The 13,510-nt window shown below is 38.7% G+C and overlaps 1 protein-coding gene across 1 annotated transcript in view; it reads right to left on the reverse strand.

Moving 5' to 3' along the window:
* Positions 1-4,786: 4,786 nt before the first annotated feature.
* ANKMY2 (ankyrin repeat and MYND domain containing 2) overlaps positions 4,787-13,510 on the reverse strand; it is a 38,759-nt gene continuing 30,035 nt past the window's right edge. Inside the window, exons 8-10 of the mRNA XM_043872974.1 lie at positions 9,469-9,597; positions 7,390-7,519; positions 4,787-5,969 (exon numbers count right to left, since the gene is read on the reverse strand). Coding sequence (XP_043728909.1) covers positions 5,782-5,969; positions 7,390-7,519; positions 9,469-9,597 — 447 coding nt within the window. The 3' untranslated portion in view covers positions 4,787-5,781. The remainder of the gene's footprint in view (positions 5,970-7,389; positions 7,520-9,468; positions 9,598-13,510) is intronic.

Genomic DNA, 13,510 nt, shown 5'->3' on the forward strand with positions numbered 1-13,510 from the left:
TGTTTCAAACAACAAAGACCCATTCAAGTGGGTCTGAGAGGAAGCACGTTTATTTCAGGATGCATCACTTGATCTTTTAACTGGGGAAGAGAAAACACTGATACATAGATTTGTGGAGGGCTGTGGTTATAATTGGATAATCTAGTTTAGCTCTTCCACTCACCAGTTGTGTTACTCGGACAAGTTAATTAATTTCTATAGAGGCTTTAATTTCCTCTTCTTTAAAATAATGTTACTTCATAGAGTTGCAAGGATTATACTAGATCATGTATGTGACGTGTTAAGTAGAGTGGCTTTCTCAAAGTGCTCAATATATGTCATCTATTACAGTTGACCCTTGAACGACTTGGGTTTGAACTACACAGATTCACTTATGGGCAGATTTTTTCCCAATATGTAGCACAGTACTACATACTCTGTAGTTGGTTGAATTCACAGATGTGAAACTGCGAATACAGAGGACAGATTGGAAAGTTATACTTGGATTTCTGGGAGGGTGGGCACCCCTCACCCCTGTGTTGTTCAAGAGTAGTTGTGCCCCTTAGGAACTATACCTAGCATCAGAGACTGATGTTTGTGTTCACTCAAAATGTACACATTGAAATCTAATTCCCAGTGTGATGGTACTTGGAGGTAAGGCCTTTGGGAGGCAATCAGGTCATGAGGGCGGAGCCTCATGAATAATAGGATTAGCAAGCTTGTAAGAGGCCAGAGAGCTAGCACGCCCTTTCTGCTAAATGAGGACACAGTACAGTGACCCTCTGTAAACCAGGAAGACACTCACCAACAACTTGACCATGCTTATACACCCAGATCTTGAACTTCCAGCCTCCAGAACTGTGAGAAGTCAATGTTTGCTGTTTAAACTACGCTAACCTATGGTAATTTGTTTTAGCAGCTCAAACTAGGACATGCGGTCTATTAGGGTTCTTTAGAGATACAGAATCAATTGGGTACATGCATATTTACAGAGAGCAATTTATTTTAAGGAATTGCTTCATGCCATTGGGGACGGGGCTGGCAAGTCCAAAATTTATAGGGTAGGCTGGTGCAGACTTGAAATTCAGGTATGATTTGATGTTTCAGTTTTGGGTCCCAAATCCACAGAGCAGACATTTGTTTGTTGGAGCTTATTTTTGCCTCTGGTTGTTGTTTCCATGTTACTGGCTTCTCCCGCCTCAAATCTGTGATATATGAGGCAGAAAGAAAACAGACAAAAAAACCAAGTATCATTGCCTGGTCCTGAGGGGCCTAGCCAGTCTGCCTTCTTGTTTGTTTTATATGTAATGTCCAGGGTTTTCAGTCTTACTTAGGAGGAGGAATAAGGAAAAGTATATATACACTATCTTCCCAGAAGTGTTCAGATTTTTTTTTAAATGTAGCTGAACTAGTTTCATTTGTGGCTTCTGAGTTTAGTGTCACATTTAAGAAGGCTTTCTTCATGCCAAAGTCACTAAGAATTCATTCATGGTTTCTTCTGGAATTGACAATTTTTTCACATTTAAAATTAGTCATTTGGCATCATCCCTGAGATTAAGTAGTTTTACGTAAGGGTATGAATTTGCTAGCTACACTGCCCTGAACTGATCAATTACATAGCTACCTGATTCATCACAGACAAATTAAGATCACCATTTAAAAAGATGCCTTTATTGATTTATAAAACTAGAATTTTGTCTTTAAAGGACATAGAAACTAGAGCCACCTTTTTGGGGGAAAATCTATTTATCTGCTAAAGTATTCAATCATTATTAGCAGGAAGAAGAAAGTTGTTTTTACTAAATTAAGATCTTGCTTTTTGTCCATGCAAATGATGCTTTAATATTATCACAGCTTACATAAACAATATTAATTTCTATACAATTGCAAACAGAGATGCTTTTCCAAAATAAACATTAAGAGATGCAAAAACACCTTGGAGTGGTAGCTTTTCCAACCAAATGGTAACTGTAATCCAAAACTTGACCTGCCTTTGTGCTTTTTCTAAGAGCATATAATCTCAGAACTTTATGTGCCTTCGTTTTCCTTTTAATTATATTTATATACATTTAACTTTTGAAAAGTTTTTCAAGGAAGTCTTCAGTTCATTTCAGTTCAGTCCCTCAGTCGTGTCCCACTCTTTGCAACCCCATGCATCGCAGCATGCCAGGCCTCCCTATCCATCACCAACTCCCGGAGTTTACTCAAACTCATGTCCATCGAGTCGGTGATGCCATCCAGCCATCTCATCCTCTGTCGTCCCCTTCACCTCCTGCTCCCAATCCCTCCCACCATCAGGGTCTTTTCCAATGAGTCAACTCTTCGCATCAGGTGGCCAAAGTATTGGAGTTTCAGCTTCAGCATCAGTCCTTCCAAAGAACACCCAGGACTGATCTCCTTTAGGATGGACTGGTTGGATCTCCTTGCAGTCCAAGGGACTCTCAAGAGTCTTCTTCAACACCACAGTTCAAATGCATCAATTCTTCACCGCTCAGCTTTCTTCACAGTCCAACTCTCACATCTATACATGACCACTGGAAAAACCACAGCCTTGACTAGACAGACTTTTGCTGGCAAAGTAATGTCTCTGCTTTTTAATATGCTGTCTAGGTTGGTCATAACTTTCCTTCCAAGGAGTAAGCGTCTTTTAATTTCATGGCTGCAATCACCATCTGCAGTGATTTTGGAGCCCCCCAAAATAAAGTCTTAGTTCTTTGCTTCTGATTTATAGAAAGCCAAGTGAGAAATTTGCTCATGTAACCAAACGAAGCAAACCCAGCGTGGACCATGTCAGAACCCAGTGAATTCGACACCCTTCCCTCCTTGTATCCCTCTCTCATCTGTATGTACTCAGTGGCTGCATTCTCCTAGGTACCGCCACATGTCAGCTTCTGAACTGAATCCCTATAATTTATGATCATCCCAAGGGAGAAACAAACAAAAACCCTTCTTCTTTGGCTTCAGGAATGTAAAATCTCTGAGAGGTACTCTGATGGGCCTCATGGCCAATGAAACAGGTCACTACCGATTGTTATAAAACTGGGAGATTAGGAAGACATCTATCTCCCACTCAAGAAGGGAAACTGATTTGCTTCAGAAGCAGGGAAGATGGCCCTGAGAAGATAAAAACACTGCAGAACCACTTAAGTATTTCTGTTAAGTTTAATATCCAATAACATTAAAACTCAAGTAAACTCATAAACATGATGGGTGACTAAAATCAGTCATCTTTTTAAAGGCTGAGGGGTTACCCACCACATCCTATAAAATAATGGCTTGTCTACAGAGCTCTATTATTATCTCATGTCTGCAGAGAAACTACAGCAGTGGTAACATATGAAGAGTGTACAATGTTGTAGTCAAACTGCAGACCTTGTTGAGTTCCAACTCTGTACTTTTGGATGACTGAGTGGGCCGTTTTAGACTTTAACTTACTTATCTGTGCTGTGAGGGGATAAAAATGAAGCCTAATTCATGGGGTTGTTGTGAATATTAAAATAACTTCAGAGATACAGCAGCTTTCAGTGTTAGCTATTATTATTACCTAGTTGGTAAAGAATCTGCCTGCAATGCAGGAGACCCGGGTTTGATCCCTGGGTTGGGAGAAGGAAATGGCAACTCACTCCAGTATTCTTGCCTGGGAAATCCCAAGGACAGAGAAGCCTGGCAAGCTACAATCCATTGGGTTGCAAGAGTCAGAAACAATTTAGCAACTAAACCACCACTAGGTCAAAAAGCACAATCCAATTTCTGAATAAACCCGTTGGCTAATTTAATATTCTATCATATCAGCTCTGAGTACAAGACATATTACAATAGTAAGACTATTCTAATCCTTTAGGTCTTGTTTTTGAGAAAAGTTTCTTGATGGCATATTGAAAATAATTCAATACGGTAAAAAAAAAAGAAAGAAAAGGTAGCTGGATGACCACCTGTTTTGATGGTGGTCAAATGGTGTTATAATGGAATCATCTATTTTTGGTTATTTATGACAAAGAATACCATCAGAACCAACCTCATTTTTCTAAAACTCCACTTTCTGACCAACCCTTCCCTGAAATATGTCTATAGAACTTTTGATACTGACATGGCTTATATCTGAAGTCCTCTTTGTCCAACTGGAAAGTTACTGCTAATGTCAGCTGTAGTTTTGTTGGAGTTCTGACTCATATTAGCATTCATCTCAATAAAGAGAAAAGGACCTCTATGTTGCCACATCTCAATTCTCCCACTCCCTTCAGCTTTTTCATAACCTTTCATGCTATCCAAAAACAGGGACCATGATGATACCACATACCCAAAAAGTAATTAAAATCAGTGAACTCGGGTTAAAAATTTACTTGTGGAAGAGGAAGGCCTGGGAGAGCCATTTTTCTAGTCAAAGATAAACGTTCATCAGTGTGTGTAGATTGAGGGATTTCAATGGAGAAGGGGGGCTTGTCATGATTCACAAGTGCAGGAAAAATCTGCCTGTTGAATTCCTACCCACTTAACCCTAAACAGTGATTTACTCACAAGAAGTCTTCCTACAGCAGCACGCTACAGGGTTAACAGAAGATGTACGTGTTGGGGCTGGGAGAAAAGTCACTGAGTGTAAAGGAGAAAAAAAGCAGCAAGACAGAAGATCTGATCAGTGAAGTGAGGTGAGAGTTCTTGTCATTCTGATTCACAATTGTAAATATTAAAATAATTATTACTGTATTCTCCAGTATTTGCTGTTTCCTAAAATGTTTTACGTTCTCTAATATTTCTTTACCATTTGCCACCCCCTGACAGCAATAAACTATGAAAAAAGATTTAAATTGGCTCTATAAGTAGGCACAATTTATTTTACAATCAATACACGGGAACTTTGAAACACAGCACTATCTTCAAATCTCACTCTAGCTCAATTTAAATACTCAGACACTAAAAACCGATGCCAGCACAGCTTACAAATGACAGTTATAAATCAGTTTGTGGACAAGAAGCACCCCATGAAAAGCTTACAGGAAGGTCACAGCCTTTCAAGTGGAAAATGGCACATGAATCAGCTTTATAGTAACTGTGGACACAGTATGTTCAGCCTTTGTTTAACCAACAGTTTCATCAAACATCTTTTTTTAATGCACATGCTGAGATAACTGTGGCTATACCTTAGTTCCTCCTGGGGGATTTGACATTTCTGAAGGTACAAATACTGTAGATAAAATGTCACTGCAGGAACTACATAAAGTTCAGTCTGCTCAGGATAAATTCTATAGAAAACTACCATTAGCTGAACTATGTCAGAGCTCCTTTAACATGTAGCTTTTCTTCATATCATTGCATCTTAATGAGTAGCACTTTACCATAAATGCTATTTATACAAAGCATTTTATTTACATATAAGTTATGATTCTTTTAACTACCCATCTGTATGGCTATAAAATTTTTCTTTTCCTGAAAATCTCCTCTCCTACAACTGTTCTGCTTGCCTCTTTGTTCCCAAGAACATATATTTCTTTTTTAAAAGGAAATTTATTTTCCTTTGAGAACAACTGCTGGGAAGCCTGCCTCAGAAAGGGAATAGAAATGTTTCTCCTGCATTTTGAAAAAAAAAAACTTTTTCTCTCTAGGAATATCTGTCCTATTATAGAACGAATCAGTATGAAGTCAGGGCGTGGTGGACAGCGTCTTGTTGGAGAGCACGTTTTCTGTGAAATGTGGAATCCCGCCACAGTGGCAGGCAGGTGTGAAGCCAAGGAGGACGCAATCATGTGAGTTCCCAGCTACCTGCCAGGTGAGGACGGTCCGCGCTTGCTCAGACACTTGCTCTGGCCCTTACTCCTCAGACACCTGCGGACCTACAGCAGCCTCGTGTAAGCCTTCCAGCCCAGCATCACTCTGCAGGGATTCTTTCTTGCCTTCCTCAGAATTCTTAGGACTGTCATCCTCTTGGCAGATTGTCGTTTCAGCCTCCTCCGGCCGCTCTTCACCAACACAATTAGAATTGACATTAAGTTTGCTATCTGATAAAAAGTAGAAGAAGAAAAAAAAAAGTCATCTGGCTTCTACCATGCGCCAAACACTCTTCTAAGTGCTTTTTGTGTGTTAAACCATTGAATCCTCATAACAACCACAAGGGGGAGTTTTTTATCAGCGTTATTCTTTTACAAACGGGGAAACAGAAGAGCGGGGGTTGGTTAACTGGCTCATAGCTGCACAGCTAATGAAAATAAGAGAACTGGTATTTGAACCCAGGCCTTGAAATCAGGATTGCAGACAAGCAAAATCCACATTCGAATACGGCTTTGCCATGAATTAGCTTGACATGCTTGGTTAGGTAAAATGCCTATCCAAGGCTGTCTCCTTATAAAGTCGGGGATAATAAAGCCTATTGCACATTTGTGGAGAATAAAGGAGTACAATAGTGTGTGGGATGAACTGATGTCTAACAACCAGAAGTTCTCATCCACTGACAACCCTCCCATACAGCTTCTTGAGTATGTAACCAGCCGTTATACACCGCTTTCAACACACAGGATATAAAGGTTTAGTCCAGCAAACAGAAGAAAGCAAGATAGTCAGAAAGCCTGACTATCCTATTAATAATCCATTTATACCAGTTTATTTGGTATGATTGCAGTTTTCTACAAATCATCCATTTCCATTAATATGTTTCTCCACCAGGTGGCAAAGGGACATGGTCCTTTGAGGAATAGAGATGAGCATGCTTAGTATCAGAATCACCCAGGTAACCTTTTGGCAACCTATCACTTCCCAGAATGTGTGATACATATCCTATATCCTCTGGGGTTGGACGTAAGAGTGTGGGCGGTTCTCTTCTCCAATATGTGAATCATTGCCGAAGCAATTCACTGTTTCTGATGAAAATGAGTCATACACTTTATGAGGAAAGGAGAGGAAAAATAATATGGAACTCACTACCCTCACACTTGTGGAAAGTTAAGCTGTGCAAGTTAACTTGTAATTTATAAATTTACTCCATAATTTTACCTGCAGTTTCATAATTAAGAAATTTAAAGGCTTTCAATCTTAAAAATCTTCAGGTAGCCATTAGGGGAAATTTAATTATTTCCTTATTCAAAGACCTTAAAATCCTTTGTGAGCAAAATATAAGTAAACTACTCATTAAGAGTCACATGGCTCCAGAGCAGTCTCATGAATCACAAAGAAGAAAGGGGAATAAACACCATTCCTCAGAACTTTACGTTTTTCATTTTCTAGCGCTATCTAGGCTGACTATAGTCTGTACATTATCCCAGAGACTCAAAAGAAGGATATATTTAAGTGTAATCCTGATGTTTGTTAACACCAGTCTTCCTTGGTTCCCTGAGAAGACGCAGTTCCTGTGTGTCCTGTGTTAATATAATTGATCCTTCCTCTTCCTACTGACAAGTATTATGGTCTCGGTTTTTATACACTTACTGTTCTCCTCTTCACTCTTTGCCTTGGCAGCCTCCAACTGTTGCTTCTCATAAATGTCCTTGAGATTCTTACAGATTTTCTTATGTGCAAACCAGTGTGTTTTCTGGCAGGTCTGATCACAGTATATTACCTGAAGGCAATTGTAGGTTTATTTTCAAGAGGTGTAGTCACATGATTTTTCAACTACAACATTAAATCAAGTACTGTGCTGTAAAAATATTAACTTTTCTAGGCGTCCTTGGTGGCTCAGATGGTAAAGAATCTGCCTGCAGTGTAGGAAACCCGGGTTGGGAAGATCCCATAGAAAAGGATATGGCAACCCACTCCAGTATTCTTGCCTGGAGAATGCCATGGACAGAGGAGCCTGGCGGGCTATAGTCCAAGGGCTCACAAAGCATCGGACATGACTAAGTGACTAACTCCCAATGTGCTTTATTTTAAAACCATGATGTATGAATATGTATTGTTTACCTTTGCAATTTTTAGCTTACACTTTTTAACAACAATGAATATATAACACATGGTCTACCAAAGACTCTAACATATGATTTATTTGAGAGACTTCTGTGTGCCAGAATTGATACGGTACAAGGACAAAGAAAATAACAATTGCTGTCCCAGAGGAAGCTAGAGCAGGATGGGGTAGCATGGATGGAGGCTAATAATTAGCAACATGATTTATATCCTAGAACAGGACGTAACAGCAATGGGAACACAGAGGAAGCAATGACTCACTCTAAATAGAGGGAGTCAGTAGACAGAGAAACAGGGAAGAAGCATTCCGAGTGGACGGAATATCTTGTACAAAAATGTACGAATAGGAAAGTGAATGCTGTGTTTAGGACAGCAGTAAATTTGTGTAAATAGAGCTGAGATTTTTGTAAAATTATATGTCAAGCACTGGGCTAGGCTGTTATACATAGAAGGTATTATAGATTGTATTACTGGCCCCAACTCTTCACTCTTCCCTGCACCCATACATTTTCCCATGTGACTTCAAAGTTCTTTTCTCTGAAGGGGAGGAGAATTAACTTTAAATAAAGCCAGGCAACTTGTTTTGGCCAGAACAATGAGACAGCATGGCAATTTCAAGGCTGGACCTCCAAAGACCTTGTATGTTTCTACTTGCCTACTACATCACCTACATCATCTACAGCCCTACCATCATCATGGGGACATGTTCACCCCGGCCTGCTGGTCCAAGGAGGATGAGAAACACATGGAACAGATGTGCCCCAGCCAACCACAAACATGAGAAAAACTTAAAAAAACAAAGACTCATTTTAAGTAATGAATTTTGGAGTGTTTTTATATGTGGCCATAGTTAATCAATATAGATGGTCTCATTTAGTTCTCACAACTCTAGCCCCATTTCACACAAAAGGAAACTGAGGTTCAGAGAGGTAAGTAATTAAAGGTAATGAAACTGGAGAAGAAGTTTCTAGCAGAACATGATGCGTTACAGAAGAATGTGCTGAAGAATTTCAACCTTAAAAACAATAGGAAATTAACATGATCTACAGGGTAAAGTGAACGTACAGATGCATGCATGTGGGTAGTATCTGTATGTGAGAAGAATCCATTCAGATATGCTCTTTATAAAGATAATTCTGGCACAAGTGGGTAGCAGTCCAGAAAGCTTAAAGATTGGTGACAGTCAGAAGGGAGTGAGAGCTTTACAAGGAAGAGCTGATGAAGAGAGAGTAGTTGAAGTCCACACTGGAAGATTTAAGACTGCATATTTATGAATCGTTGTAGGTTCTCATATATGCACCAGTCTCAGTCCCCTGTGGATAAGTTTTCTCATAACCATTCATTCATTCATACTCTCTTTTTTGGGTGTGGTCAGCATAGAAGCTGGCCAACATGTGAGCTGGACAGAAGAGGGAACAGAACTACATGTATCCTACAGTTCTTTTTTCAAAATTATTTTAAAATATTAGATTCAATACTTCATATCTTATATATTAGTATTAGAAAAAAATGCCAACTATTACATTTATAGAATATTAAAACTCAGTTATCAACTTCAATGAAAGCTAACCATTCAGATGTCAATGAACTTCACTTCACTCTTACCATTCTGCACACTGAGCATCTCTTACTTGCTCCTTTTTCTCCACAGGTAGTGCAAAATTCAACATCCACAAAACCCACTTGACCAGTGATGGCCTGGGTGAGCACAGAGAATGCAGTGGGGTCAGAACCCTAGAGGAAGTAAGAAGAGGGGAAAAAACACAAAACTCTGAAATCACCATGGACAGACTACAGAGAAGACACTTCCAGAAAAAGACAAAATGATTCAGGCGAGAGAGAGCCTGCACAGACTTCATGGCACATACACCTTTCTGAGTACACCTTTTTCTGCACCAAGTACATGGCAGGTAAGTCGTGGATCCAGATGTTCAGAAAGAAAAAATTTGGCTCTATTCTAGAATAAACGTATTTTTCAACTGGGATTATTCAGTAAGCATACAAAGATTTCAGATATAGGACAGTGAACTCAGAGTGGAATTTCCTTCTGAGAATTAAGACAATATATAATACATATTCTGAGGGACAATTTATAGGATACATCACAAATGTTTATCATAGTTCTTAAAAGTTTAATGCAATTTAAGTGTTTTAAAGAACTTGTCTATTTAAAACTATTTACTTGATGTAGATCCGCAATTCTAATAGATAAAACTATCACCTTTATCACTGAAATGCTCCAAACTCTTAAGATTAAAGAGCTATACATGTGGTTGCATTAGGTTATTAAGAAAAACCAAAAATATGAAAATTATACAGTTATTGAAAATCAGAATGGCTTGCTAAAGAGGATTTATGAAATTTCTTAACAGAGGAAATTATAAGGGCAAATATTTATCTGCCTGGGGTAATGCTATTAAGAACTATTTAAATATTTATCTGCCTGGGATAATACTATTAAGATCTACTTAGAGCAATTACAGGGTATGGAGCTATCATACCTACTCACAACAGTTCTCATTTCTGAGTTTTTCAAATTTGCTTCTTTATTCCTAACTAAAAATGTGGACATTTTCATAATTTATATATTTTTTTTATTTGCTTTTCCTTTCTAAGAATATTTATTTTACCAGTTATACATAACAAATAACCACCTTGGAACACTGTTTTACACTGGACTCATTTCAAAACCACTTTACTCCTCCTGAAAACAAATAATTACTAAGTTTCTTTTTAGTTCAAGAGTTAAGAATTCTCTTTTGGAATGAAGATAATATAACAGTGAGAAAAAAGAGCTGAAATAATAGCTTGATACTAGTTACAAGTTAATGATTTCATCAGGAATGAATGTCTATGGCAGTTGTGCTGAAATGATAGTGTATCAGATAGTTTGTTAAAAATTCAGATCAATCTATACTTTCTAAATTAGAGTCTCTAAGGATGTGGTCCATGTACCTGCATTATTACAAGTGATTCTGAAACATACTAAAAGTTTGAGAATTACTGTTACTTAAATGTTTTTACAATTACATGTTCATGTTCAAATATTCTTTTCATAAACATGACTGAGACAGGGTTTCCCTGGTGGCCCAGCAGTACAGAAATCTGCCTGCCAATGCAGGAGACATGGGTTCAATCCCTGGGCTGGGAAGATCCCAGACACCTCGGAGAAACCAAGCCCGTACACCACAAATAATAAGCCTGTGCTCTGGAGCCCAGTGCCCACATGTGCTGCAACTACTGAAGCCCGCACAGCCTACAGCCTGTGTTTCACGACAAGAGAAGACACCACAATGAGAAGCCCGTGCACTGAAACCAGAGTAGCCTCCACTCTCTGCAGAATATTTGCACAGAATGAATGTCTATGGCAGTTGTGCTGAAAAGAGGGCGTGCATCAGAGAGCTTGTTAAAAATTGCCTCAAATAGAGAAAAGCCCTTGCAGCAGCAAAAACCCAGTGCAGCCAAAAATTAAAAATAAATAAATAAAAATTAAGGGGGGAAAAAAAAATCAAGACTGAGACATGTTCAAAATCTTTCCCAAGATGGGACTTTTGTAGGAGTCACAAAACAATGATATTCTCACAAATATACCAGAAGTAAAACTAAAATATTTTTTGCTAGAAATATGGCTATTAATGTGAACTACTGCCTCAGAAAAAAATTGATGGTACAGCAGAATAACCATGTGAAATCTTTCTTGTCACAGTTGAGTGATAAGAATTCTTTCTTACCATACCAAACCTTGTCATCTACTTTGTTAAATATGTACCCTATAAAATCAGAGACCTCAGCTAGCCTTCCAGAAGTTAAAATATACACCTTCAAATGATAAAGCAAAATATCTTCAACAGTCTCATGTTACAATGCTTGGGGAGCATTTCTTAAATAGGGCTATGCCTCACACTTCCTGCTGACCTCTGTGACAAGCAGAAGCCAGAGTTCCATGACGGACAGCGGTTTGGGCTCAGGCACTAACACTGTCAGAAAATACCATCGACCGTGAGAACCACCGTGTCATGGGACAAGGTTAATACTGTTTCAGAGGCTTCTGAACTTGCAGAATACTGGAATCTGTCAGGCAGTCAACAGTGGCTATCTGGGACACTTACAGCCACAAGCATTGCAGATCATGTCTTCAAGACAGCAGAAGTTTTTAAAGAGAGAAATGTTTCTAAAATGCATTAAATAAATATTATCTTGATTACTGATGACTCAGATCACTAGGATAAACATCAAACACTATCCTCTCTAACTACACTGTTCTATGATATAGGGCTAAGATGGATTGTTGAGTCCTACACTGACCTGCTTTGACTTTTTAAAAAGTACTCCGACCTGCTATTTTTAGTTTTTCTGTTTTCTCCCTTGAAGATACAATGTCAGCTACACTTAGTACTGGGTATCACTCAGCAGCCACTGTTAATCGCTTCTCTGATAAGCTTATGCTTTCCAGTTCCAGACCAATTTCATTTTCTTGCCTGCCTAGGACAGGAATATGAGTTAGAAGGGTATGATTTTGAAGGAAAGATGCCTTGCAACTGTGAGGTCATTAGCATGTGCATGATAATCCATATGGCTAAAGAATATTGGGTGGGAAAATGGGAAAGGATTTGGGTCCCTAGTCCACTGTACCAGACTGGGTCTGCCTACCTGTGGGCTTCTGAGTATATGTGAATTAAATACGCTCTTATCTATTTAATTCATGGTTGGCTGGAGTGTGACATGCACAGCCAAAACACATTTCATAATTGATAAGCTACCCTCGTAATATGCTAACTTTAAACTTCCAAAAAACGTAAACACCAAATAGCCAAGCGTATTACAGAGCAAGCGGAAAGAATCTCTATGTGAAATCATGGCGAACTCCCAGGAATAAATCAATGCATGAACTTCATGAAATCATCTTGCCTGCTGAGGTTTTTCTTCTTTAATGGTTCTGAGTGGATGAAATCTTAATGTATAAAAGGAGCACCTGGAACTCATTTTTTGCCCTGATTTTTCAGGCTGAGAAGAGCAGACATTGTCAGAGGGAGGGAGGAAGGCATGGATGGTAACAGTGTCAGGATCAGTTTCTTGCCTATTACACAAAGGCTGATAAGCGATTCCATTGAAATGTATAAAAGCATAACTGGTATAGATAAGGTGATCTGAAAGCTATCCAAAATAGGGAAGGCAGGAAGTGTTTTTATTACCACTTAAATAAATACATGACGAAAGTAAGTAAAGAGCAGATAATAAAGTTCAAATTTACTTCCCATAACTGATAAGTATAAATTAGAGACTTTTTTTTAATGTGTGGAAAATTTATAAAATCAGAGGCATTAAGGGAGGATCTAAGAAGCGGGACATACTTTAACACTGTTTAGCAGGATACACAGTGAGTTTTCCCATAACTCATCCTCTCACATCCCCCCGACAGGAAACCATCAAGGTAGACATTCAATTCCTACTTTCCATCTAGTACGGGATTTTATGCTGGTTTTTCACAAGCTACATGTGAAAACAAACGTGGGTCTGTATTACGTACTGGGTGTGATCCCACCGTTGAGGTTTCACCAACTCACTAAAAAGGTAAGTATCCACTATAACTATAATATCTATATTCTGACCTAAGGAAATACTGTGTATTAAACCATGAACTATATAA

This window comes from Cervus elaphus, chromosome 18 (genome assembly GCF_910594005.1).
Source record: "Cervus elaphus chromosome 18, mCerEla1.1, whole genome shotgun sequence".
Classification (NCBI taxonomy): Eukaryota; Metazoa; Chordata; class Mammalia; order Artiodactyla; family Cervidae; genus Cervus; species Cervus elaphus.